This window comes from Pituophis catenifer, unplaced genomic scaffold, assembly GCF_029215685.1.
Source record: "Pituophis catenifer annectens isolate HBS135680 unplaced genomic scaffold, rPitCat1.0.hap2 SCAF_3, whole genome shotgun sequence".
NCBI lineage: Eukaryota > Metazoa > Chordata > Lepidosauria > Squamata > Colubridae > Pituophis > Pituophis catenifer.
The window spans coordinates 137,082,875-137,108,595 of record NW_027256883.1 but is presented as its reverse complement, the minus strand read 5'-3'; the positions used below and the strand labels follow the sequence as shown (position 1 = coordinate 137,108,595).

Here is a 25,721-nt window from a genome sequence, read left to right as displayed (position 1 = left end):
TGAAACCTCACAATCAATGATTTATTCATAGAGAAATCCGTACATATCTATTAATCATTAGGATGAAACAGAGCCTGCAGATTTAGAGCCTGCAGTTTGAAATGCCCATAATTTTGGATGCAATATAATCAGAGGCTGCATCTTTTTTATTCCAAATAAAAAGGCACTTCCATATATGTTCTCTGTAAGTTGTTTTACCATTTCAGGAAGAGAACTATTATTTAAGAAGTTACCCAAATTAATAATAATATTAATATTACTCAATATCATGTAATCAGTCTGTCACTAAATGACTAAGTCTTCTTGAATGTGTATAAAAATAGTTTATAGAACAGAGACTGGAACTACAATGACAGTACCATGTACAACCTCCAAACCCTTTTTTCAATTCTCCTTGCTATTATGTTGATTTTTGATTATGTAATTACAAAAAGTGGTTTGTTTTAAGAAAATCCTTGACACGCCATTCCTAAAAATATCTATTCTGTCTGTCTTGTCTATCTAATCCATCCATCCGTCCATCCATCCATCCATCCCTTTCTCTCCATAGAAAATCACACTTCAGATTCCAAATACTAAACGCTAAATATAGTTCTTGCACCACAAAAAACTAAACACCCCTTCTATTTAGCAATGTTTTAGTATCTTTTGGTTTAAGAGAGTGAAACTTTAACACAGAAAGTGTTGGTATAGTTAGAATAGAAATTAGATGCAAAAACTTTATTTAACTTAGAGGATTTTAAAAACTCCTTTTCTTGTTAAAAATATGAAATACAAAAGAAAAATGTACAAGGAACTGTCATAATTTAAAACAAAAAAACCCCCTAATTGTTATGTTGAAAAAATTAAATACAACAAAAAATAGAATAAAAATCCATAACTAAGTATAAATATCTATAATGAAATTAATTTAATTGTTAAACATATTAAATCTGTATCGTATAACAATCTAATGAGTCATCTTCTCATTTACAGAGCACAGAAACTTTTCAAAAATAAATAATGAATTAATATCCTGGATCCATTACTTAAAATCAGAACAATGACTCCAGTTATATATAAAATTATCTTCTTTGCTAAACCTCATCAAATTATCTTCTTTTCTATACTTCAAGCTCAGTAAAGTTAAAGCTCCTTATTCCTTATTTTAGGAATAGAATTCAACATCATATTTAGATCTTTCAATAATATATTTGATTTCTGTCTCAGCTTTATGTCATACAATCCAAGATGTGTACATAATTTTTCTTTTACTATTTTGCACAATAACCCCAAATGTTGGGTTGGGCTGAGAGTCAACCAATTTCCTTGCCAATGTTTTTGCCTAAGGAAAAACTAGAACTCATGGTCTCCTAGTTTCTAACTACAGAATTACAGTCTAACACTGTAATTAACTACACCAGATTGGTTTTCTTCTTCTTCTCTAAATTATATTAACATAGACATAAATTTGAAGCCAACACAAAACTATGACCAAAAAACCTAAATTTGCTTATAAATGGGGGTGGCATCTAGGCAGATCCAGTTATTTAGATAGGAGCAACAGAATTTCATTAGAAGAACAGAAGAATTTTAGTGAAAAAAAAGCCAAAAGCATTTTTTAGGATTTGTTCCATGATCTTTTTATTTTTCCTTTCAGCATTATTTCCAGCTATATAGCATTATTTGTTGAGGTGTCATGTTCAGAAGGCTTCCAAATATAGTTGTATCATGGATTTGTACCAATTATAAGAGATAGTTTTGTTGGGATGGGGCTCCATTTTACTTGTTATTTATATGTTTAGAAGTTTTGATCTAATTATAATGAATTATTTTCTTATGTTTATTACTCTTTTTGTTGACTACGGTATATAACTTGAAAGATACCACCTGCGCTAGTGTTGCCATAGGACGTAATAACAGTAATTATACAAACTTGATCTTTTTATTGCTTAATGGTGCTTGTTTTTTATTTTTATTGCAAACATGAAATCACTGCCTGGCATGTCTTGATCTTGCAAACTTCTGTTAATGATGTGGAATCTCAGTAGTTTGATTTTGTAAATCCTTGCAATTAACAAAGATGTAAATAGCTACCGGTAGCTGTTTGAACTTCGACACTACTTTCAAGATGCATAAATTTCAAGATTATTTTTTTCTTTACACCAAGGTAGATTTATTTGGCAAGTTAACTACTTGTCCAGAACATTTTCATATGAAGAAACAGCTACAAATAAATACTCCTCAAAATCAAGAGTAGGAAGATGATGATCGAGAAAGGATCTAGAAGGCTTTTGTTACACATTTTTAATAGACAATTCTGACACATTCTAATTAAATGTGTTCATCATCACATATCTTAGTGAGCAGGAGACTCATTTTGTGCATGGACACGTGACGGCTGCTGTATGGTCATGCAAGTGTGTAGGTTACACTGAACATCAATTACCAACAATATACTGATGATACTTAGCTCTGTATGGTCATCTCTATGTCAACTGGAGATGCTGAAAAAGTCTTGCCCTGCAGTTTGGAAACTAATAAAGTCTGGATAAGTAAAAATAAATTGAAACTGAACCCTAGCAGGACAGTTCATTGCAGTTTAGTTCAGGGGTGGGTTCTACTTACCTTTACTACCAGTTCACAACGGGATCGCTAATTCTGTGATCCCATTGCTTCTGCACATGCGCAAATGGTCTATGATGACATCCGGGTGGGTGGGCGGAGCCTGCCCCTGGTTTTACTACCCGTTCGCAAGAACTGGACTGAACCAGGGGCAACCCACCACTGATTTAGTTGCCATATTAGATTGTAAAAGATGGGTAGTTACTCATTCCATATCATCACCAATTTCTACATTGTAGTCTACATGAAGATGCCTTTAAAGTCCACCCAAAATAAAATGGTGCTAGTTACTAAGGTCATATTACAGATTTTCTACAAGGTCTGCACTGGTTACCAGGAGGTTTCTGGGTTGCAATTCAAAGTGCTAATTTTGAGTTTAAAGTTTTACATGGCTTGGTACCAACATAACCCATATAACTGGAACTCTGATCAGAATTGAATGTGGTATGTCCAATGGTACCAGTGATTGAAGTAACTACCAGTTATATGTCTACTTCAGGAGGAGGTTTTGTTGTTTGTTTATTCAACCATGTGAGTTGCAAATTCTGTACCTGTTTTCTTCTGTACATCTGGTTAATGTATCAATATATACTCCCTACAGTGTATGTATGGATCTTTCTTTAATGTTTTAGGTTGTCCAATTTTTTGTAGATCAATTAGTCCAAAAGAGAAGTGTCATGTTTCCACATGATGATTACAACTTGTAAACAGCACAGTGCCATTCACATTGCATGATTGCTTGCATCTCTTCTGAAGTTATATTTATGTATTTCAGATTCTCCCCCCCAGTTTCCAATAGAGCAAAATATACAATTGGAAATTGTGGGGACAATCTGAAATACAGATAGTCCTAGAGTTACAACCACAATTGAACCCAAAATTTCTGTTGCTAAGGCGAGACAGTTGTTAAGTGAGTTTTGCCCCATTTTATGACCTTTCTTGCCACAGTTGTTAATTGAATCCTGCAGTTGTTAAATTAGTAACATGGTTGTTAAGTGAATCTGGCTTCTCCATTGACTTTGCTCATCTAGGACCCTAGGACACTGCAACAATCATAAATACAAACCAATTGCCAAGCACCCAAATTTTGATCGCATGATTGTGGGGATGCTGCAACTGTTGGAAGTGTGAAAAATGGCCATAAGTCACTTTTTTCAGTGCTGTTGTAATTTTGAACAGTCACTGTCAATGTTCCAAGTAATAGCCCCATAGAAAGCAGAACTCCAAGGCAGGTAGATTCCTGAAAGAACAGTTTATTGGAGATATCATATTGGCACAAACTGGTGAAAACTGACTCTGAAAGTTCCCGCAGTTTTCACCTGATTGAAAACAGTGAAAGTTCCCCCTTCCTCCAAATAATCAGTCACATTGTCCAATCAAGGTGCTAGCCAGTTGCCTGGGTACTTCACCCCTCCTTCTCCAGCCACCTGTTTGAATGTCCTCGGTTCCCACAGGAAACTATTTTGTTTTGGCTACACCCCCCCCCATCTAACTATGTTCGCCCTCCCTATCCCTTCTTCGCATTGTGGCAACCCTGTAGCCTCCAAAATGGCCCCAGCCAGGTGCGCTTCAGAGTTGACAGTCACTATATATGATTGTAAATTGAAGACTTCCTGTACTTTAAATTTTAATTATTAATTTAACGATTTTTCTTAACTTCAGATAGAATTGTCTTCCTCATCAATAACTAGCAATAAAACCAATTCAGGCATCTTTTAACAGTTCGGTACTTGGGTGCATAGACAATTTATGTTTGTTCACTGCAGTTTAGTTGCCATATCAGATTGCTTTTCAATGGAGTGGTCCATAGTAACAGCATTTGGTCTATAGCAGGGTTCCCCAAACTTGGCAGTTTTAAGACTTGTGGACTTCAACTCCCAGAATTCTGGAAGTTGAAGTCCACAAGTCTTAAAACTGCCACGTTTGAAGACCTCTGGTCTATAGTTTTCTGCCAAACTATCAATGCAGAAGCTACTCCAGAAACAAATAGGTTGTAAACCACAGGTGTCAAACTCGCCAAGTCACGTTGCCATCACAGACATTTTGTTACATTTTTCCCATTTGCGGAGCTGGGGTGGGTGTGGCCTGCACATGACACCTCTGTTGTAAACTCTTTGTATGAATTTTGTTGTACATCTTGGAGTTTCCATCCACAGTGGAAGGGATTACAAAAATATCCTTGAATCGAGGCAAAAGATATTGCTTAGCATGTAATAGTGAATCAAAAGCAGCTTTAAAACCACCACAAAACTCTGATTGCTCATTCATGCCAACAACAGGTGCCACAGGTGTAGCTGAGGGCTCCAACAATAACCTATAATAAGAAAATCAGCATCCATCAGATCTAGTTCAGCTTCTATGATGTAGATGGAACTCCCCTCCAGTAGCAACTTGTTCAGTCAATTATGAACCCAAAGGGCAGGCACACCTGCTTACTACAGGTTGCTGATTGTTGTAGTGCTAGAGTTAAGGAAATCATTCCAATAGGAATGTCTTTTCCCATGTTTGTTTTTAACTATATTTCTGATGATTTCAGATCAACATTTTTTCCAATATAACAGCTACTATGCTGAGTTCTTTCTCACTATGTCCACTCTCCACGACCAATTCTATATTATTATTCTTTTCATTTGTTATAATGCTTTTCCTTCCTGTTCAGACATAACGCAAAACCCACTTTTTAAAAACTCAATTCCACCATTGTTATAATTGCTGTGTCTTCTCTATTCATCTAACAAGTAAAACTAGAGACAGGAGTAGATTATTTTTTGTTCTTTTGTTTTTCTTGCTACTTGCTTTATCGAAATTTTTGGAAGAACACAACTAAATCTGCACGAATGACAATGTATACTGGCCTGCTGACTAACAGAGTAACAATACAAGTTCACAGGAACAATTAATTTATCAGCAATAACAATAATCTAATAGACCACAATACAGCTTGATAGTAACAATTCAAAGGGACTGAATATAGTTTGTTGATTGGTCCCCTCACCTTTGGAAGCTTATCACACTCTTTAAAGATGAAATTATTTCATACACAGAAAAAAAAAAGAATTTAAGAAGACCTATCGCTGTGGAGACATGTACACAATTTTTGTGAAAGTAATTTTTATTTGACCACCAAAAGGAAAGAGTGGGGAAGGGAGAGAGAAAGAGAAAACACGACTTTGTTTCAGATTTCAAACAAAAAAAAAGCAAAACTATTCAACAGTAAAGCAACAATCCTCAACTTTATTTTTCATTCTTTCCAATCTAATTGCTAACTCTCCATCGAAATGCACAGAACACAGAAAATCTATTTTAAATCAGCAATGTAATGAGATATGTTCCAGTACTAATGTAATACTTTAAAAGTCCATTATTTTCATTAAATCATAGTGAAATAGCATATGGTCAACACTTTCAATAGTTTTTCTTATTAACAACTTTTATTGTTAATTAACATGGAGCTTTCAGGGCATATAATGATGTCGTTCCAGTGGCATTTCATATATCTCAATATCCCAGGCCAGCATAACCCTGCTTGTCTTTTGCAAGGCAATAAAGATCTGGCTGTTACCCTAAATATTTGAGTGAGGTGGTTAAACAAGCTTTGCTGGTTCACTGGCTTTATTGTTATTCTTTTTCTGTTATTAAGTTGGAGAGAGAAAGCCATGGGTATATATTATATGGAGGATTTATTTCATTGTCATTGTTTAATTCTTGTAGACTGTCCGGAATCTTTGCTTTGAACTGGATAGACAAATAAATTGTTTAAATAAATAATTAGAAGGACAAAAAATAAAAATCCTACATACCAGTAGAAGTAGATCTTTAATGTTCTATAAAGATATACATTAAAAGGCTAATCTTCAGAGGTATCCACCAGTGTCCCAAAGGCGCTTTTCCAAAAGGCAACTGGACTTTCTAGGGATTTTTTTTTCTTTGAAACCCTTTCGCTTCTTACCCAAGAAGCTTCTCAGTTCTAACACCAGTGATAAGTATACCTATTTCCATTTCCATTACCACCATTATTTACACTACTACCCAACTACTTGTCTTCTATTTTTCGCAGGGAATGAAGGATGACTCCTCTTTCCCCTGACATACAACTAATTATGGGATGGTAGCCTAGCAGTTAAGATACCGGGCTTGTCGACTGGAAGACTGCAAGTTGTGGACCCAAGTATTGTATGATAGGATGAGCTCCCATTCTTGCCCCAGCTTCTGCCAACTGACCAGTTCGAAGGTATGCAAACGAAAGTAGATAGTTACCACTTTGGTGAGAAGGTAACAGTGTTCTGTGTGCCTCAGTGTACAGTCATGCCAGCCACACGACCATGGAAGAGGCTTTGGACAATGCTGGTTTCCTCAGTTAGTAAAGGAAGATGAGCTAGTGCCCCCTAGAGTTGCCTGGAGAGGAGAAACTTTTACCTTTACCTATGGAAGGGAAATCTAGTATTTTTTTGTGCTTTGTAATAGCATGTGGGAATGACCCAGGGAGAAGGAACAACAAGATCCAGTCAAAGGAATCATCAGATAAAATGCAGTTTAGCCTGTAACAAAGATGTGGATGAGGCAAGAACTGTGGTGGCGAAATGGTTAGAAGGCAGTATTGGAGGTTAACTCTGCTGACTGCTAGTAATTCATTCCTGTCCAGCTCAAGGTTGACACAGCCTTCCATCTTTCTGAGGCCTGTAAAATGAGGACCCAGATTGTTGGGGCAATATGCTGACTCTGTAAATCACTTAGAGAGGGCTGTAAAGCACTATGAGGTAGTATATAAGGCTAAGGGCTATTGCTATTGTAGTAGTCTTCCCTAGTTTCTTAGGCTGTAAAGGAGGGGGTGAGAGAGAATTACTTTCAGACTTTGCAAGATTCACTTAATATAACGTTACATAATATAACCTTAGAATTAGCTAATCTGGTCATGTTTCCTGTATGCCTGGTAAGCCTGACATACATATTCATATTGCCAATAATTTATTCCTCGTAATTATTGGGGTTGTACGATATTGAATTGACAGTGCCCTTATACATACCCTAAGACTGATCATTCAATTCACTGAGATCACTAATCTCTAGAATAGATTGAAATATATTTAAAACTAATAGATCATTTACTGAATCTGGTGATATGATAATCAGAGATACATAAGATTAGTCTGAATTTGGGTTCATTGCTATAAATCTAATAAAATAATTACATGATGTAACTCAAGAATTATTCCTAAATACTGATTTATTTTAAATACTTACATACAGCCTTTTGATCAATTAAGATGTCAACAAATGCAAACAAATAAGTTTAATAGAAAAAAGTATTTTAAACATATGATTCAACCCTTCAATTTACATTGTCCAAAAGCAAATTATCACATGTAAAGTCTAAATAGTGTACTCTTTTTACTTCCATTACTTTTTTCCTAAGGCTATTTTAATTTTCATTTCTACTGCTCAAGTGAATTATATGCCTAGTTTCTTCTAATATATATATACTTAGGGAATAAAAGCATACTTGGATACTTATTTTTACAGCTGAGTGATCAATTACTGTCATTGTTATGCTAATATTAAACTGGGAAAAACTAGTTTATTTCAGCTTCAGAAAAATAGATATTTATCATACAATTTCATGCATGCTTACACATCCTTGCATTCAAAGATAGACCATTAATAGATAAATGGTCTAACTCATTCTGAATCTAACTTTCCTAGAACTTCTGGAGAGATTAAATTTTCTCTGAGAAGATAACAGACCTAAAAATTAAAAACGAGACTTTAGGTGGAGAGCTTTTGCTGATGATCTTATAGGATCCTTTGAAAGGTATTGAATTTTTCATGAAAAAAATTGAAAGATTTTGGTGTATTAAACCGTTTTAAGATTAATAAACAGTAAACAAAGATGTTGGTTAGCAATAGCAGTATACAAGATCAAGATGGTATGATGAAGAAATATAGTTTTAAACCTAATAAAAGGTAAAATATTTGGGTGTTACTTTCACTAATATGAACTGCATGTTTCAAAATAACATCAATGTATGCAATGAAGTATAAAAAGATATGCTAAGATGGGGAAAATGGCAACTGTCTTCAATGGGAAGAATTTCTGTGATTAAAATGAATGTTATTTCTATTTCAGAAATGCTTATATTGACAACTGGTGTAATATTTAAGTAGTGGCAAGAAGATATTTCTAAATTTGTTTGGCAAAGCAAGAAAAAATAATTAAACACAAGCTGCTGTAGGATGCTAAAGAAACAGAGCGGTTATGATTACCAGATTTAAAATTTGCAGCTTCTTTAATTTGGATGAAAATGAGTGACATTAAGAAATACATGGTTATTGAGGTACCTGAGAAGAGGACCTAAAAGATTACAATTCTCGGTTGGGGAAATGAGTCTTCATCTTTTCCTTCTCACTGTTTGCTTTTTAAGAACTCCTGGTATGAACTACGCTTTTTGATTTTTTTTTCTTTTGGTTTTTACTTTCAAATATTAATCCGCTGGTTGAATGCTGACTTAATTTCACCTCCTTCTGGATCTTAAAATGTCTCTTTTTATGCTTTTTATTGTTTTATTAGCTGCCGTAAACCAATTCTGTCTTTTCCCTGTTGAAGCCATGGTAACTCTGCGTAGTAAAAGAGATCTGTTTTGATTTACATTACTATCATATTTTCACTACAGGGATTTTGCATTTTATAAATTTATTAAGAAAATTCTGTCTTAACTTTTCTTAATTTCTGATAAAAAATATCTTTTATCTGTTGAAAGCTCCTCACTGTTTTTTGAGCTCAATTTGTTACAGTGCTTTTACTGTCTTTGAGAGAAGCTGTTTACGACAAGTTGCAAAAGTTCCAGTTCTAGAAGTTTTACTAGTGAAATATTTTGGACTATGTTTAAGTATAGTCAAAATGCAAGCAATATACCAAGACAAAGCTTATTGGGAAAGCTGGGCAGAAATAATATTTTCCAGCTTACAAGTTCAATTTGAAAATTTGGATAAAAAGCTTGATAAAGTAACAATGATCTTAGAAGATGGTAAACAGACCCAAGTAAAAGCAATGCAACAAAATTTACAACTAGGTGGATTGAAATGCAACTCACAGCTCACAGCTCTAAAAGATGAGGCTGACTGGGAAAATATAAGTTGGTTAGAGGACTCTGAAAAAGGTACGGATTGTAAAGATTCAAAATTGACAGAAATGATCAGTGGTGAACTTCACTTTTCTAAGAAGATTGAGGAACGTATCTATTATACCAGTGGTCCCCAACATTTGCAGCTTGGTGGCTTGGCTGGGGTGGGGGAGAGACGAAAACTAGGCCACACGAGTGGCAGGTCAATATGCGAGCACATGCACACAACCCTTATGCAAGGGGTGGCTGGCGCACATGTGTACAGCTCAATTTACACGAGTGGCAAGCCGACGCACACATGTGCAAGTTCCCACCAGCCTGTTGCTCACGTGGTCCAATTCCAAATAGGCCATGGCCTGGTAGTGGACTGCGGCCCGGGGATCCCTGTATTATTTTCCAATCGGAAAATAAATGTTAAGACATGTTATCTTATAGGTTATAGGATATTTCTTTATGCAACAAATGCTGTGGAGATATACATAAGAGAGACTTATGACTTTGAGGGATAAAATCCAATTGTTAGAAAAGATCCCATTTAATATCATAAAGAAAAGTCCTATTGTTAAGAATCAACTGAGGATATTTGATCATGGACGGATCAGAGACAATGATTCCTATGACTCATTATAGATCAGAAGCCATGGTGGACTTTCTGTGAGTGAAATATAATAAACAGATTGTTAACAGATTGGGTTTAGAAGTTTAATTCTGCTCTTGATTTTACCTGTTAACTATGTTTTCATATATTACTATAGATGTCAGACTAAGTGATTTGGATAATATAGTATTGTAAAAGTTTATAAATTGTATGCCTGCTTTGCAAGGGGGGACAATTTATGTATATGCCTGTTTTGTTTTGTCTATGTACTTTTTTGGTGGTTTTGTTTAGCTTTGTTTTGTTTTTGTATTTTTTTTCCTCCTTTGGGGGAGTTTGTATTTTAATGTTTTGAATAAAATAAAAAATTGAGATAAAAACTATATGGTTATTGGAATTAGAAGGACATGATTCAAAATTTGATTGGCAGAATTATTTATGGTATGGTAAAGTTAAGGTTCATGTAGATTTTTTAAACCATTTTATTAGACGTGCATACTGAGGATTTGGAAGAGATATAAGGCAAAAATGTTTCCTAAAGTCCTTTTATGTCTGGTACCCAAAGAAGTCTTTTTTAGAAGGGAAATGATTAACCTATGGTTAAAAATGGTTAACCTATATTGATTTGCTGATTTTTTCCCAAACTTAGAATTTAAGTTATAAACAAGAGAAAACTTGGAGTTGGAAAATTTTACATGCTACTGATTTCCTAATGTTCAGCTAATGGAAAGATTTAAGTTGGATAAAAAGAATTATGAATTTGAAAATGCTAAGACTGAATTACATGTGAAACTCTGTACAAATGATAATCATATTATTTCTAAGATGTATAAACTTTTATTGAAAATGGAAATGGAAAATGAAAAAATTACAGATTGTACGATAAAATGGGCAAATAATTTTTGGATACAGTGTAGCCTTAGACCAATGAGAGAGAACGTGTGAGAAAAGGGTTGAAATTTACATTAAATTATAATCTTAAAGATACCCTTTATAAAATAATGTACTGCTGATACATGACAAATGGTCAAAAATCTATAAAGCAATTTCAAATATGTGTTAGAAATGTAATCAAACCCCAAAGTACTTTTTTTTTCATTTTTGGTGGACTTGCAAAGTCAAAAATATTCAGACCAAGTATGCATTCTGATTCAGAAGATTTTAAAATGAATGTACAATTGAAACTAAAGACTTTCATTTGAGGTCTAATGGATAAACAAATGGAAACATCTTATGGAACTTTGTTTTCATATACGTCAACAGCAGCAAGGTACCACTTCGGTGGGAAGGTAACAGAATTCTGTGCGCCTCAGCATATACTCATGTTTGCCACATGACCATGGAAGTATCTTCGGACAATACTGGTTCTCTCTGCTAAAAATGGAAATGAGCACTGACTGCTAGAGTCGGACACTACTGGACATGGGAGGCCTTTGCCTTTTTTTACAATGGAAGAATAGAAGGTGAAGGTGATAGAATTGGTGGAGGTAGCAAAATTGATACCTTTGATGAAAGAAAAAAAATTGTTTAATTTTATTTCTATTTGGAAACCACTTTTGGATTTTTTGTAAGAAACTGAAAGAAATGAAAAGTTGATTGTATGGAAATAATGTATATAGTTGTAAACCTCAGATGTATTCATATCCATACCAAAAAAAAGTCTGAAGTCATTCTTTTTCTATCTTTATTTGTTTTCTTTTCTGCACTTTTTTCTTTTTTTGAACATTTTTTTTTAAAATCCTGTTTATTTATCTTTAAACCTGTATTTTTATGAAAATCAATAAAAAATATACATATACTGTAGATGAGATGAACTTTTCTTAGTACTTTGCTCCTGAATCCCTGAATGCATGATATTCAAGTATTTTACTTATAATGTTTATATTCCATTCCTCCTCTTAAAGGTATTCACTCTTAATACCAGGGATTACATTTTGTCTTTGCAACAATGGAGCGAGCAACTTCTCGCTCCATATTAATTTCCAAATAAACCTCTGAGCTGAATAAGAAAAAAAATCAAATTAGTAAACCCGTATTCTCCACACATACTACTCTAAAACATTCCAAATTAGGTTTCACCTGTCAATTAGATGCAGTCTGGTTACATCTGAATCACTATGTATATTACCACATGTTATAACAAATTGTTTGAGCATCCTTAGTGAAAGAAGTTGATTTCTTGCTTTCTCTTTGAATAAATGACAAAGTTGTCAATATTGCACCAAACATATTTCCTTAGATTCTGGCTAAGTTCCGTTGTGGTACAAGCATCAACTGAAAGTCAGTGTACCCTTATAGAGCAAATTGTTATTACCACATTCTACAGACCAGAAAGCAAAATGGACACAATGTTTTTGCCAAGTTTCCTTGGTTTAAAACAAATCTTAACAGGAATCGGGATAAAGGCCTTCTAGATCCAAGTCCATCTCTTTTTCCAATGAATGCTTGGTCAACATGGCCATTCCATTAATGCTTTACCCAAAGTTAGTCTTTTAAAAAACACACTTTGAATAAAGCTGTCTTGTATTCTTTAACTATGGTATGTAATTTATGCTAATTACTGACCATCTCTTTCTTCGCCTCACCTCCGGCATCCAGAAGGGCAAACAGAAAAATTCAACTAACATATGAAAAATCAGGGATAGTTCCCAGCAGATTTAGTGAAAGATCTTTAGAATTTCAGCAAAACCCAGCATGATCTGAACATGTAGATTACTAGAAATAAATTACTGTGATCACTTATACCTGTTTATTAAATGTTTATCTATATTCCTTTGAAAAAAATCTTGATATATTCCATTGTGTAACAAGCACAGTGTGTTTAGGCTGATGCTTGAAATTTATAGAATGACATTTGTATATGTTCTGATTAGTATAATTATGTTATTTCAATACATAATGAACACAAATGGAAACCAAAGGATTATCTAATTCATAAACTACATTCTGTAACATATACAAAAGGCAGATTACTATATCACTCATTTAATTTCTTCCATTTTACTTTGGTTTTCATTTTTTCTTCTCCTTTGCTTAAGGCAATATTAACTGAGAAGACAAAATCATTAATCCATGAGCAAATAAGCCACATTTACATTTATGTTATGTAACATTGATTTGGCTTTGAAAATATGATTTAGTTTGCATAGGTATAAATGTAGCACTTACTGAGAAGAAATATAGCTTTTTTTTGCAGAATTATTCAACAAACTCAGAAAAAGATGCAGCTGGTTTAAGTGATTCCAACAGGTACCGTACTTTATGTGCTACCCAGAAAACTGTAAATCACATTTAAACTTCAAAGTTGCTACTAAATTCTTCTTAATTACAAGTAATATGATTTAAAATTCAAAAATAAGCCTTTCCACTTTTTATTTCAATAAAATGCAATTCAGTGCCCACTTTGGCAAATCTCTACTACATGTTGCCCGTGATCTCAGGTTGGGCTCTTCTGCTTTTAAAAATTAGATATGATGTAGATTCTAGAGGTATGACAGGTATCTACCCCAAACTGTTGTGTTTTATAAATGATATCTATTTCCCACCCTGAGTGAAGGCACTGAAGCATTGTTCTGTGTATCGCCACTGATTGGAAGTCAAATCAGAACATCTGAACATAAATTGAATTGAATAAATAAATAAATCTGATTGAGATACAGCCCCAATTCAATATCTAAAGTGCCTGAATCAATACATTATACCTGTTTCTATAGTTGCCAAAATTATGACCAAAAATTATCCCATTTTTAATAAAAATATATGACATTATTATAGATATTGATTACAGATCTTGAAGCTAATTGAATTTACATTGTATGTGAAAGTGAATAAAATAAATGAGTGTGTATGCGTGTACATATGAACATACTTTAGACTCAAAAGACTTTAATACGTTTTTTAGCATCTAAGCCTCTTGTAACATACTATCACATCCAAAGTATAGAATATCCAACCAGTAGAAGCAACATACCATAAAGAACTCAAAGTAATTTCGTTAATATTTGAAATCATGATAATTCAGTGAGACTTAAGTCCATTTAATTTTTCCAGGCTGTATTTATACACTTGTTTTTCTTGTTCTATGTCCAATTGTATTTCATTTATTTTGCTGTTGAATTATTAGGCAGCTTATTCTTAGTTAGCTATTAATCTGTTTTGGCTATGACCAAAAGTGCTGACTGCTTTTATTTCATTTTCCAGTTCACTGAGCTTATCTCTGTATGCCTGAACCAATTACAGAGTGGGTTCTGACATGTCCGTTTCTGTCTTAAAAGCGTAGACCATTCAGTATATCAACAAGCTGAAAAAGGTGAAACAAAATGAGACATATTTAAATATAAAATGATTTAATATTAACAAAATTGATTGCAAAAGCAAACTTTGAACATGTACATGTACCACTCATAAAGATTGAAGTAATCAGATTATTGCCCACTTCATTGCATCACAAACAGAATAAAGGAAAATACACATGATTTCTACAAAAATATTGGAGAATTTTCACCATGTATCTTTTTGCTTACAAAAATAAATAGAAGACTGAATTTATGTAAGATAATCAATGGAATAAGAAATGAAAGAACTCCTGTATACATAGTAGAGCAAGGATATTAACTATGTATAGCTAATTGTAATTCAACTAAGTAACCCAACCATTATTACTATTGACATTTGGCATATATAGTTGACCATGATGGGTAAAACCTACTTCTATTAAAATAAAAAGGTATACAAAAGTTTTCAAAACTGTGCAAGACTTATATGTTAAGTTTGCAATTTTACAAATACTTACCTTCGAATAACCCTTTCAGCATAGTTTATGAGCTTTGTACGTTAATTTGACCTAAGTCATTTTATTTGTAGTAATGTTAAAGCAGCTTAATAGGCTACAAATTGTTTAACAAAATCCTAATTTATTCCTTCATTAAAGCTATACCGGTGTAGTATCCATTATTATTCCTTTAAAGACTTGTATTTTAAAGGACATACTCAGAATTTGAAATATGATCTCACCAACATCCACGCCTAGTTTTCTCATTGTGTTTGCTAGGCAGATTTACTTACTACCAAAGATTCCTAGCGTCTGTAATAATGTCTGATCCCGCTTCTTTAAAAAAGAAAAAGAAAAGAATTTTACTGGACTTTAATTTGAATCCAGTTTCTCCTAAAAGCATAACTGACCCTGCAAATTATTTAAGATAATAGGGAGGGAGGGAGGGAAGGAAAAGGATGCAAACAAGAGAGGAGTCAGACCGACTAGACAAAACATTTCAGAAACAGGACACCATTCATCTAGGCTCAGCATTGAAATCTGGCTCAGGTAAGGAAAGGGCTTAACGCAGACAGACTTTTTCTCGGCATCCCAATTCGCCCAGAGTGAGCTAAATTGAGGAAGGTTGGTTGAACTGTTCAAGGCGGGGAGATGGCATTTTCTCTGAGCATCTTCCCTTTCCCATCACCTCTTCCGCCCTCTCGCTTCTCGCGCATCCTTCCACCGCCTTCTAGCACAGCTGCCACGCCTTACAATAATACCGCACTCCACAGCCAACGGGCGGGGGGGGGGGAGAGACTCGGGCTTTCCACAGACAGAGGCCTCCGGGGCTGCCCCTCCCCGTATAAATTGGGCCGAGCCGTCCTTTCAAGCCCCTACCTTCGCCTGGGTTCCAGCCCTTCCAGGCAAACCGTCCCTGTCAGTGGAGCAGAGGGAGACGCGGCTGGAGGTGCCTGCCAACCGCGCCGTAACCCCATCCAACCTGCACCCCTCTGCGCGCGCGCGTGCCGCCCGCATTCCCGAATCTCTACGGCGGGAAGTTGCTCAGAACACCTTCCCCAACTGCGGGAGGGAGAGAGAGGCAGAAGGGAGAACCCCCCCCCCCGCCCTCCGGCCGCCAACCAACATCGGAGGCGCCCACCCGCTCCTTCTCCCCACCCCACCCCACCCCGCCTGCCCATCTGTACCTCTTTCCTCCTGCTGGGCGCCCCCGGGCGCGTGAGGAGAGCGGTCTCTTCGCACACCACGACTACATCTTCCACAAAGACACAGTCGGGCAAGCTCTCGTCGCCGGGCAGCTCCAACACCTGCAGCCCCAGCTTGTTCTTCAGCACCCCCACGTAGAGCTGATGCTCCCGCTCGGCGCGCGCCAAGTCCACCTCTTTCGCCTTCTCCCGCCTCAGCGCCTGCTGGCACAGCGACTCCGGCAGCGCCCGCACCACGGCGTGGCTGCACCGCCCGAAGCTGAAGGGGCCGCCGCTCAGCCCTGCCATGTTCGCAAAACAGGGGGGGGGGGTTAGCCGGGAAACTCAACCCTGCCCTTGCAGTGTCTGGCTCCGCGCGCTGCCCGGCACCGCCGTAAGGAAGCGCAGCTTGCTGCCAAGCGTCCCCCTCTCTTCCCGGAGCCAGCTGAAATGGCCTCCCTTCCCTCCCAACAGGAGGAGGTGGTCGCGAGCGCGCTTAGGAGCCGGAGAGGCTGTGGATTGGCCACGCCTTGCTATATAGTACCTACATCATGCTCCGTGTTCAAAGAAGCGTCCATTGGCCGGTTATTTGGGTTGAGATACCTGGTTGGTTCAAACTGGTCGAAATTACCTCGCACCGATTTTATTAGCCTTGGAGGAACCTTGGCGAAACATGCTGGTTGTTTAATTGCATCCCGGTTCGGTGGCCCATCGGTGGCAGATGCGATGCCTGGGCTCGCCCTGATGGATGTACAAGAAGTATGAATGAAATGCATGAAAGTCTGTAGAGATTCTCAATCATCCAGGTCATAGTTGTGCCAAAGGTGCTTTTTCAGGAGGCAACTGGACTTTCTTGTTTTTTCTTTTGAAGACATTTTGCTTCTCATCCAAGAAGCTTCTTCAGCTCTGACAGGATGGTGGGGAATGGAAGGATTTATATTCCTTGCAGACAACTGGCCATTTGCATCCTTTTAGAGGGTCCTTGAAGCACTTGGAGGTTTATCCAAGATCCAAGATAAACAAGATACCTCCAAGATACAGATAAACTTCCAAGTGCTTCAACAAAAGGATGCAGATGACCAGCTGTCTGCAAGGAATATAAATCCTTCCATTCCACACAGGGGTGGGTTCTACTTACCTCCGCTACTTCTGTGGATGTGCAGATCATCCATGATGACGTCCGGGTGGGTGGGCAGAGCCTCCCTTCGCCGTTACTACCGGTTCACAAGAACCGGACCAAACCGAGAGCAACCCACCACTGCTTCCCTACTATCCTGTCAGAGCTGAAAAAGCTTCTTGGATGAGAAGCAAAATGACTTCAAAGAAAAAACAAGAAAGACCAGTTGCCTCCTGAAAAAGCACCTTTTGGACTTTCAAATGCATGTTAAGTTCTTCCTCAGCATAACAGTTTAGCCAGGCTAAAAAGAGATTGTGTACTCTCCTCCCTGCCTGGTTTCTGAAGATAGTTTGAAGGAGAGCTTGTGTACAAATATCACACTTGTTCCTTCTGGTAATATCACACTTTACAGATTTCTGCTTTGTGGGGTTTTTTAATTGGAAAGGGGGAAGGGGAAACCCTGCTAAAAGTGAACCGGAATGTGTCCAGATTGTCTTAGTAACTTGTGAAGAATAAAAATAAATTAACATCTGCTACGTTTGCGTATAGAATGGATGAAAACCAGCCTTTTAATCAACTTAATCAATGTTGCCAATATTTAAACCTGGTGACTTCTATTAATATATTTTTGTACTCTGTTTCACTATGAAGTGACTCATAAATCGTTTTATGTTTTAATTAAATTGTCTTTGTTGCTTAATGATTTCCTTTCCTTTCCTTTCCTTGCACTGTAACAATTCAGCATTATGTACATATATTCACACATACATCCCATTAAGTTCCATAGTTCAATTTCCAAATAACTACATGTAAATTTCAGCATTAATCTGTGTTTGGAAATTATGGACTTTTTATTTAAATTTTGAAGGTTGAAAATTGCCACCCCAGAAAGGGCTTTTTCTATAGTTTTCTGTAAGTGAATATAGAACATGTTCTCTCTTCTAAATCAATGTGTACCAGAGAAAACTAGACTAAAGAATTTTGCACTTCCCTGCTTTCATTTACTGGAAAACAAAATTGTTAGGTTATTTTTTTATTGTCCGTTCTGGCATAATATTCTTCAACTCTTTAACTCTTTATCTTTTCTGGATATACTTCAAAGGAACACATAAGGTTAACTTATAAGGATATTTTCATATAGTTCATTCCTCAACAATGGCAAGACACACAAAAAAAGTGATGTGTAACCCTAACATAAATTTTAAAAATGATTTAAACATCCCTATTCCCAAGAAAGAAGGGGAGTAAATTCAGGTCTCACCCATTAAGATGCAGCTCTGCAGACTTTGTGCTACCACTTAAACCACCATGGACTTAACCCTCCCTCTTCCCAATGTTAATTCTCCCATCAAAAGATTGCCCGTTCCTTGTTTATAAGAAATGTATATTGCATGAAAAGCCAGGATTCTAATCTTTGCAAGAAAAGACTAAAGTGGAACGTGCGTTGCAAGATGAGATCTAATTAGAGAACTTGTGACCCATTGAGTCACCCTTTCAGAGGCATTTCCCTACATAAACAGAGAAACTGAAAGTCCATAGGCAGATTGCTATTGTTTTTGGTTTAAAACCAAAGCAATAGCAATCTGCCTGTGGTCATTCTGTTTATTTAACTAAGGAAATGTCTTTGAAAGGATGACCTAGTCCTAGTGGATCATGGGTTGTCTTGTTAAATCTATTTACCCCTTTGTTTATGAATTCTCTCTCATACATCCTGACATTTGATATTATCTCTTGACCATGACTTCCCCCTTTCTTTCCACATGGTGTAATTTTGCTGACAATATTTATTTATTTATTTTAAACACAGTGCTGCACATTGCCATTCTCAACTCAGAACAGTTTAGAATCCTTGCCAACTTCTCCACTGAATTATAGGAAGCTGTCAGAAGAAGTTTAAAAATAGGATCATGTAACTTTCTGAGGGCTAAGGCAGGTCCAATCTATCTGATCTCTGATGGCCAAAGGAAGGGGCGGGCTACACTCAATTTTGGAGTAGGAAGCAGCTGATAACTGAAGCAGGATGGGCAAAAACTAAAGTATACTGGCTGATATACTTGATTGACACTAGAGAAGTCCAGTTTCTACTCCATCTGCAGCCACAGCTGTTAACTTGGTGACTTTCAGTCTAAACTACCTCACAAGGTTGCTGTGAATAAATATAGGAGGATGCAGCTCTATGTATGTGCCTTGAGTCCCTGAACAAAGATGGGATATAAATACATGTATATGTTTGTGTGCCAGAGAAGGGGCACATAAAGCAATAAAAAAATATCCAGGCTTTCTTCATGCACCTTAAACCTGTTGCTTCTTTAAGAGCCACATGATGAGTTAATTCTTTCCAGTTGGTGTGAAGGCAGGAAAGAAGTAGGGATTGCACACTGGTTGGGAAACTTCACATTGAACACTGAAAATGAAAGATCATGTGACTGCAGCAGTATCCAGTAGCACTAAAACAGCCACAACATTCCCAAATAATGTGAACGTTCCTCGGGAATAATTGGTCCTGGATTTTAGACACATTCTGTACATTAGCCCATCTGAGTTACATTGGTTCAAAAACTGCTGCCCTATGTCCAGTTAAAGGTCATGACAACAAGATTTTTATACGTGTTTTATATTCTTGGACCCAAGTCACAGAACTGGAATTGTGATCTGACCTAAGGCAAAAGCAGAACCAAAAAGAAATGTTCATTTCTTTCTCTGTGGATGAGTTCTGAAGTACAATAGCAGGGTCAATAATGCTCAGCTTCATTGACTGCAAAAATGCATGGCTGCTAAATTTGTTTTGGCTCCACAAACAGAAATTGAGAAGGTTTTGTGTTATGGTGAGAAACAGAGTCAAGAGTCTATAAAGGAGCATATCAAATCTATTTTACATAATACATATCTTGTGCATTCTTGTTTCTGAAATAGTGTCATTATTGGCTTTCCTTTCAAATATAGTAAGTTCTAAAAGAAACCATTTTGCCAAAACATGTATCTAAACATGAATAATAAAAATTATATGGGCTTGCTGGATTCTGCCTGATCTTCTGCCCACCTTTCCACCCTCATCTGCCTGGCCTTAAAAGCTACTTTAACTACAGAGACTCTATATGGGGCACACTCCAACCATAACAATCATTTAACAAAATATTCACAAGGTAACCATAAAATGCTGGGGGCCATATCTACTGTATTTTTCAGACTATAAGTCACACCTTTTCCCCCCAAAAAAGAGGGTGAAAATGTGGGTGCACCTTATACTCCGAATGTAGCCCCACCCAGCTTCTCAAACGGAGGTTTCAGAGGCTAAAAAAAAGGATGAGAAATGAAGCTTTAGAAAAGAAGCCCCCAAACAGAGTTTCAAAAGCTTTTTTTCTGAAGCTCTGTTTCAGAAGTTTCAGAGGCAGAAAAAAAAGCAAAAAAAAAAAAAAAAAAGCAAGGCACAGAGCTCACAACCAAGGAACCTGTTGCTAAAATTCACCTCTGGGAACAGCTGATTGGGGGTATTCCAGGAGGCCGATCCACCTGCCAATCACCTTGTTTCTTATTTTCCTTCCCCAAAATTAAGGTGCGTTTTATACTCTGAAAAATATGGTACTTTAGTTTCTGAAGACCTCTTGAATCAACCAAGAATTAGTAGCCTTCCTGAACTGTAAAAGGTTCTAAACTGTAAAAGGTTGGGAGCTGTTCTAATCCTAGAAGTATTCCAGAAGAATGAAGTTGTTACAAAGAAGTTTCATTTTCTTTAGGAGTAGGAAGTGTTACCAATATAACATTTTAAACATATGCTTTCAGTAACTAAAACATTCTTTTATTCAAATAACTCATTGTTAGATGCTGTTTGAATATCCAACAGGACTCTCTTGCTACTACACTGCTCTAGAATTAAACCTGTTCCATGCACACACACTGGTACATTCATGAAGTGATGGAGTTGCCACGGCAGTTGACAGGTTGATCCAGTTAACATTTAGGTCAACTGTTGATTCAGAAGATCCAATATCAGTCTTGCAGTATTTCCCTTGGAGCTATCAAATGGGCAGTTTCCTATTGACAGGATGCTGAATCACATTGCTGCCACCAACAATTCAGGTCAACAGTGTGACTTTCCGCATATGGTTGCCAAGTTTTATTCATTTTTCCTGTAAACATAGAAATACATTTCTATTGTAATATTAGCACCTTAAAGGAAAATAAATTATATTTTACAATTTGGATCCATACTTAATTTAATAAATTAAATGTGATTCAGTAATTCTAACAAGATTAGATAGAACAAAAATATTATTTCAATCTTTATTGTAAGAAATCTTTCTTTAGTGTGCTTTTTATTAGTTATGTCAGTTTGCAATTTTATATTGCTACAAAAAACAAGCTTTTAAAATTAAAATAGTACAATACAAAAAACAATAATATTAAAAAGTATAGTGCTTATACAATGAAGAATGAAAACCTAAATATATGACAGCGATTAAGATAACTTGATCATGTCCAAACCCCCCCCCCAATTAACAGAAAAAAACTCCACATAAAAAGTTGGAGCTAACAATAAAAATTAATTGAATTCTTAAGCTTATCTTGACCATATAGAAGCATATTGTATTATTTTATTTTTAGAATACAAAGACATTTCAAAAATAGATCACAAGTTCAGTTTCTGCATCTATTCCTTAAAAACAGAAGATTAAGTTTCTTTCAATTACATAAAATTATCATCTTTGTTGTGTCCCAAGCTTAATTAAAAACAAACCTTTTCATGTAATGACAAACTGCACATTTCAGAAAAATACCTCAGTATTGTATTAACTCAAGAGGACCAATCTGCTCTAGTTAAGAAAATTTCCTCAGCGGTCAAACCCCCTTGTACAAACCAGCAAGATACTTATGTCATATAACCATTGCCAAATTCCAGAGAATATTAACTTTAATACACTTCAATGCTCTCCCCAGAGTAATTTTGGACAGCCCATACAAAAAAGTCCCTTATCAGCTAAAAGCATGCTACTGTAGACAAGGGCTGTGAGCTGAAACTACAGCTCATATTCTGTTGCACTCTATTTTCCATAAGGATCCAGAACCCTCTATCTCCTTACCTGGTAAAATACCTGGGAAATTCTAATCTTTTTTATGTAGTTTTCATTATCATCAGTATGATTCGGTCTCCTTGAACATAGAGAAATTTTGTTATGCTGCTGTAAAATCCGATTTTGCCCATTGATGAACCTACCCCAAATTGTAATTTATTTTTATCCTGCCTTTATTTTAAATGTATTATTATGTATTATTTAAAATGTATTTTTATCTGTAATTTGGGCCTTTAACCTTAATATGAATACCGTAATTCTTCCCCTCATCTACCTCCTCCATAATATTTCTTCAAAAATTGTATTGATAGATAAGTGATTTGAAACCAAAACAGACTAGAGTTGGCAAGGTGAGATTATGTGAATTAAATAATCTGTTTAATTTTATACCATTAAAAAAATGTAATATCCATCCTTTTTAAAACATTCCTGGACGATCCAATTAACAAGTCATTCTGACAAATGAATTTTATTTTAAATCAGAAGTATATTTCACAGTTGATAAAATTTGTACCTATTGAGTCTCTAAAACTGGATATTCTAATTCTTTACTTCAGAATTGAAATGTAAAGCAAGAAAGTAGATTTCCTTTTTCTTTTTAATTCCTTATAACATTTAATTGTTGCTTTTCAGTAGATACAATTCTCCTGCTTTCCATTTTTTTAGAAAAAACAAGTTTTTGAAACACTGTTATCTAATTGAAAAGTTTTGAATTAAGATAAAATACCCCAGATTGTTGATAGTTTGCAGAATATAGTTTAGAGAAACAGCTGAAACAGCTATGTTTCAGGAATGTTCTTAATGGGGCAATAAAAGTTAATTAGCACTATAATTAGAGATATTTATTATCCCAAAAATAATATATACTTTTCCATTGCATTATTCATATCACTCTGAGATACAGACTATAATAAGACTGTAGGAATAACTTTGATGAGAAGAAAGAACAGCAATCAAAACAACAATCAGATAAAATAAATTTGAGTCTGAGGTAGGAATGTAATTTGAAAAAATGCCTCAGGTCCGACCATCCCAAGTTACTTCTAAAGGAAAGGAGAGGACAGGTACTTCCAAATTTACAAGATTTTGTTACTGTAACTATAATAAAAGTAGTATTAGTACAGGTTGTCTTCAACTTACAACCACAATTGGGGTCAGAATTCCAGTTGTAAGTCATTGTGGTTCTTACTCGAGGCATCACATGAACTGGACCTGATTTTTCAACCATTTTTTTTTTTAATTTGATTTATATGCCGCCCTTCTCCGGAGACTCAGGGTGGCTTACAATGCGTTAAGCAATACAATGCGTTAAGCAATTTTTATGGCAGTTGTTAATAAATCTTATAAGTCTAAATCCACTGAATGGGTATTTTTTGCCTTTCAACCAGAAGACTCCAAACCCTGCGCCACGGACAAGTCCGTGGCCTATTAGGAACCAGAACGCACAGCTGGAAGGGAGTGGCAGGCAAGCGAGCAAAGCTTCATGCAGCCGCTCCCCAGTACTAAAATCACTTCCTCAGATCTACCTCAAATTATTAGGCATCAGATTCTCATAGGAGCATAAACCCTTCTGTAAACTGTGCATGTGAGGGATCTAGGTTTCCTCTTCCTTCTCTTCTTCTTCCTCCTCCTCCTCCTCCTGTTGGTGGAAAATTTGTCTTCCACAAAACCAGTCCCTGGTTCCAAAAAGGTTGGCGATTGCTGCATTAAATGACTGGTCATAAGTCAAGGACTACCTGTATTCATAATTTTGGATTCCTAGACTGGTCAACCTCAAATTCCATATTAATTTTAAAATTGTTAATAAACATAATGGTTATACACCATGCTGTATTTGAGTAGTCACTATTATAGGTTTCCCCTATTCTAAGCTTCAAATGTGTTGTTTGACACTTAATGCTATCTGTAATTTTTCCAACTTGTTGCAAATTGGTCCCTTAATTTATTTTTATTTGAATCCATTTACAATGCAACTGACTATCTGAAGTACCAGATTTTCAGGTAGATAAAATATTTCAAGGTTAGTTTTCCAGCAAGACAGCCATTTTGTACTGTAGTAAGCATATGAAATTGTGGATAAATACAGCATAAAATATAAGATGGAAAAACTTTTTGGCTTAGGCTACTGTATGTCCATCTTTCACCACTCAAACCCTGGGAAGAAAGCTGAAAGTAGCTTGTAAATTCATAGCTATTACTCATTAGAAAAGCACAAAGCATGTTAAAATTCCATAGCAGCAAAGGGGTTTGCAAATCTTTTGATCTTACCTTCAAGAGTGAAACAGAATACAATTTCTTTCAAGTATAGGTACCAAAATACAAATCTTTCTATGAATATAAAGAGAGATACGAGTAGATTATAATTTTATGTTCATACAGTTTTAATGAGGTAGCTTGTCTTGAAGGTTGTAAAATATGATCTCTAATACTAGATACCTGAAATTTAACAATTACAGGTACAAATATCTGTGGGAGATTGCCTCTTGCTTTTAATCTGTAAATGTCCATTTTTCTTGTTTAAAATCAGCTGGCAATGAGATTTCTTTCATGTACCGTTCAGCAGACCATGTATATTAATTATTTTTGAAATATTTCTGAGCCCCCCCATACTATAAGTTATTCAGTTTATAAATGTGTAATGAGTGTACACACACACACACACACACTATGTTTTCCCGAAAATAAGACCCTGTCTTATATTTTTTTTACCCTGAAATAAGCGCATGGCCTTATTTTCGAGGAGGTCTTATTATTTTGGGGCGTGTGGGGCAAGATGGGGCTCCTCTTGCCATCTTACCTGATTTCCAGCTCTGTCTCCCTAACCCTAACCAGAGGAAATGGCAAGGACCGGCTGCGCGTGCATTTAAATATTTTCGAAGGGGTCTTATTTTCGGGGAGGTCTTATTTTCGGGGGGGTATTTTGAGTGCATGCGCTCAAAAGCCCAATTGGGCTTCTTATTGGGGGAGGTCTTCTTTTCAGGGAAACAGTACACACACACACACACACACACACACACACAATCTATATATGCACTTTGAAATCTTTCTCAAATGTCAAGACCCAAACTCTCATGCTTTTTAAAAGATGTCCCTGGAGCCCAAATACGCCAGTTTTCATAGTTGTAATTTATTATCCATCAGCTTACAAATGGACTGAAGTTTGACCATTAACTCAAGACTAGTTATTTGGTCTTGCTGAGACAGCAATACCTCAGGGGTTAATAGAGCTCTCTTTAATCCATTGCTCTCTACTCTTTATGCAG

The 25,721-nt window shown here is 36.1% G+C and overlaps 1 protein-coding gene and 1 long non-coding RNA gene across 2 annotated transcripts in view; both read right to left on the bottom strand.

The window, feature by feature from the left end:
* The window catches only part of DDAH1 (dimethylarginine dimethylaminohydrolase 1), a 64,026-nt gene extending 47,445 nt beyond the window's left edge, over positions 1–16,581 (bottom strand). The window contains exon 1 of the mRNA XM_070939416.1: positions 16,276–16,581. Within this exon, the coding sequence (XP_070795517.1) occupies positions 16,276–16,581 (306 nt within the window). The remainder of the gene's footprint in view (positions 1–16,275) is intronic.
* Positions 16,582–24,758: 8,177 nt separating this feature from the next.
* LOC139313929 (uncharacterized) overlaps positions 24,759–25,721 on the bottom strand; it is a 75,074-nt gene continuing 74,111 nt past the window's right edge. Inside the window, exon 3 of the long non-coding RNA XR_011600164.1 lies at positions 24,759–24,786. This is a non-coding gene — a long non-coding RNA (uncharacterized lncRNA). The remainder of the gene's footprint in view (positions 24,787–25,721) is intronic.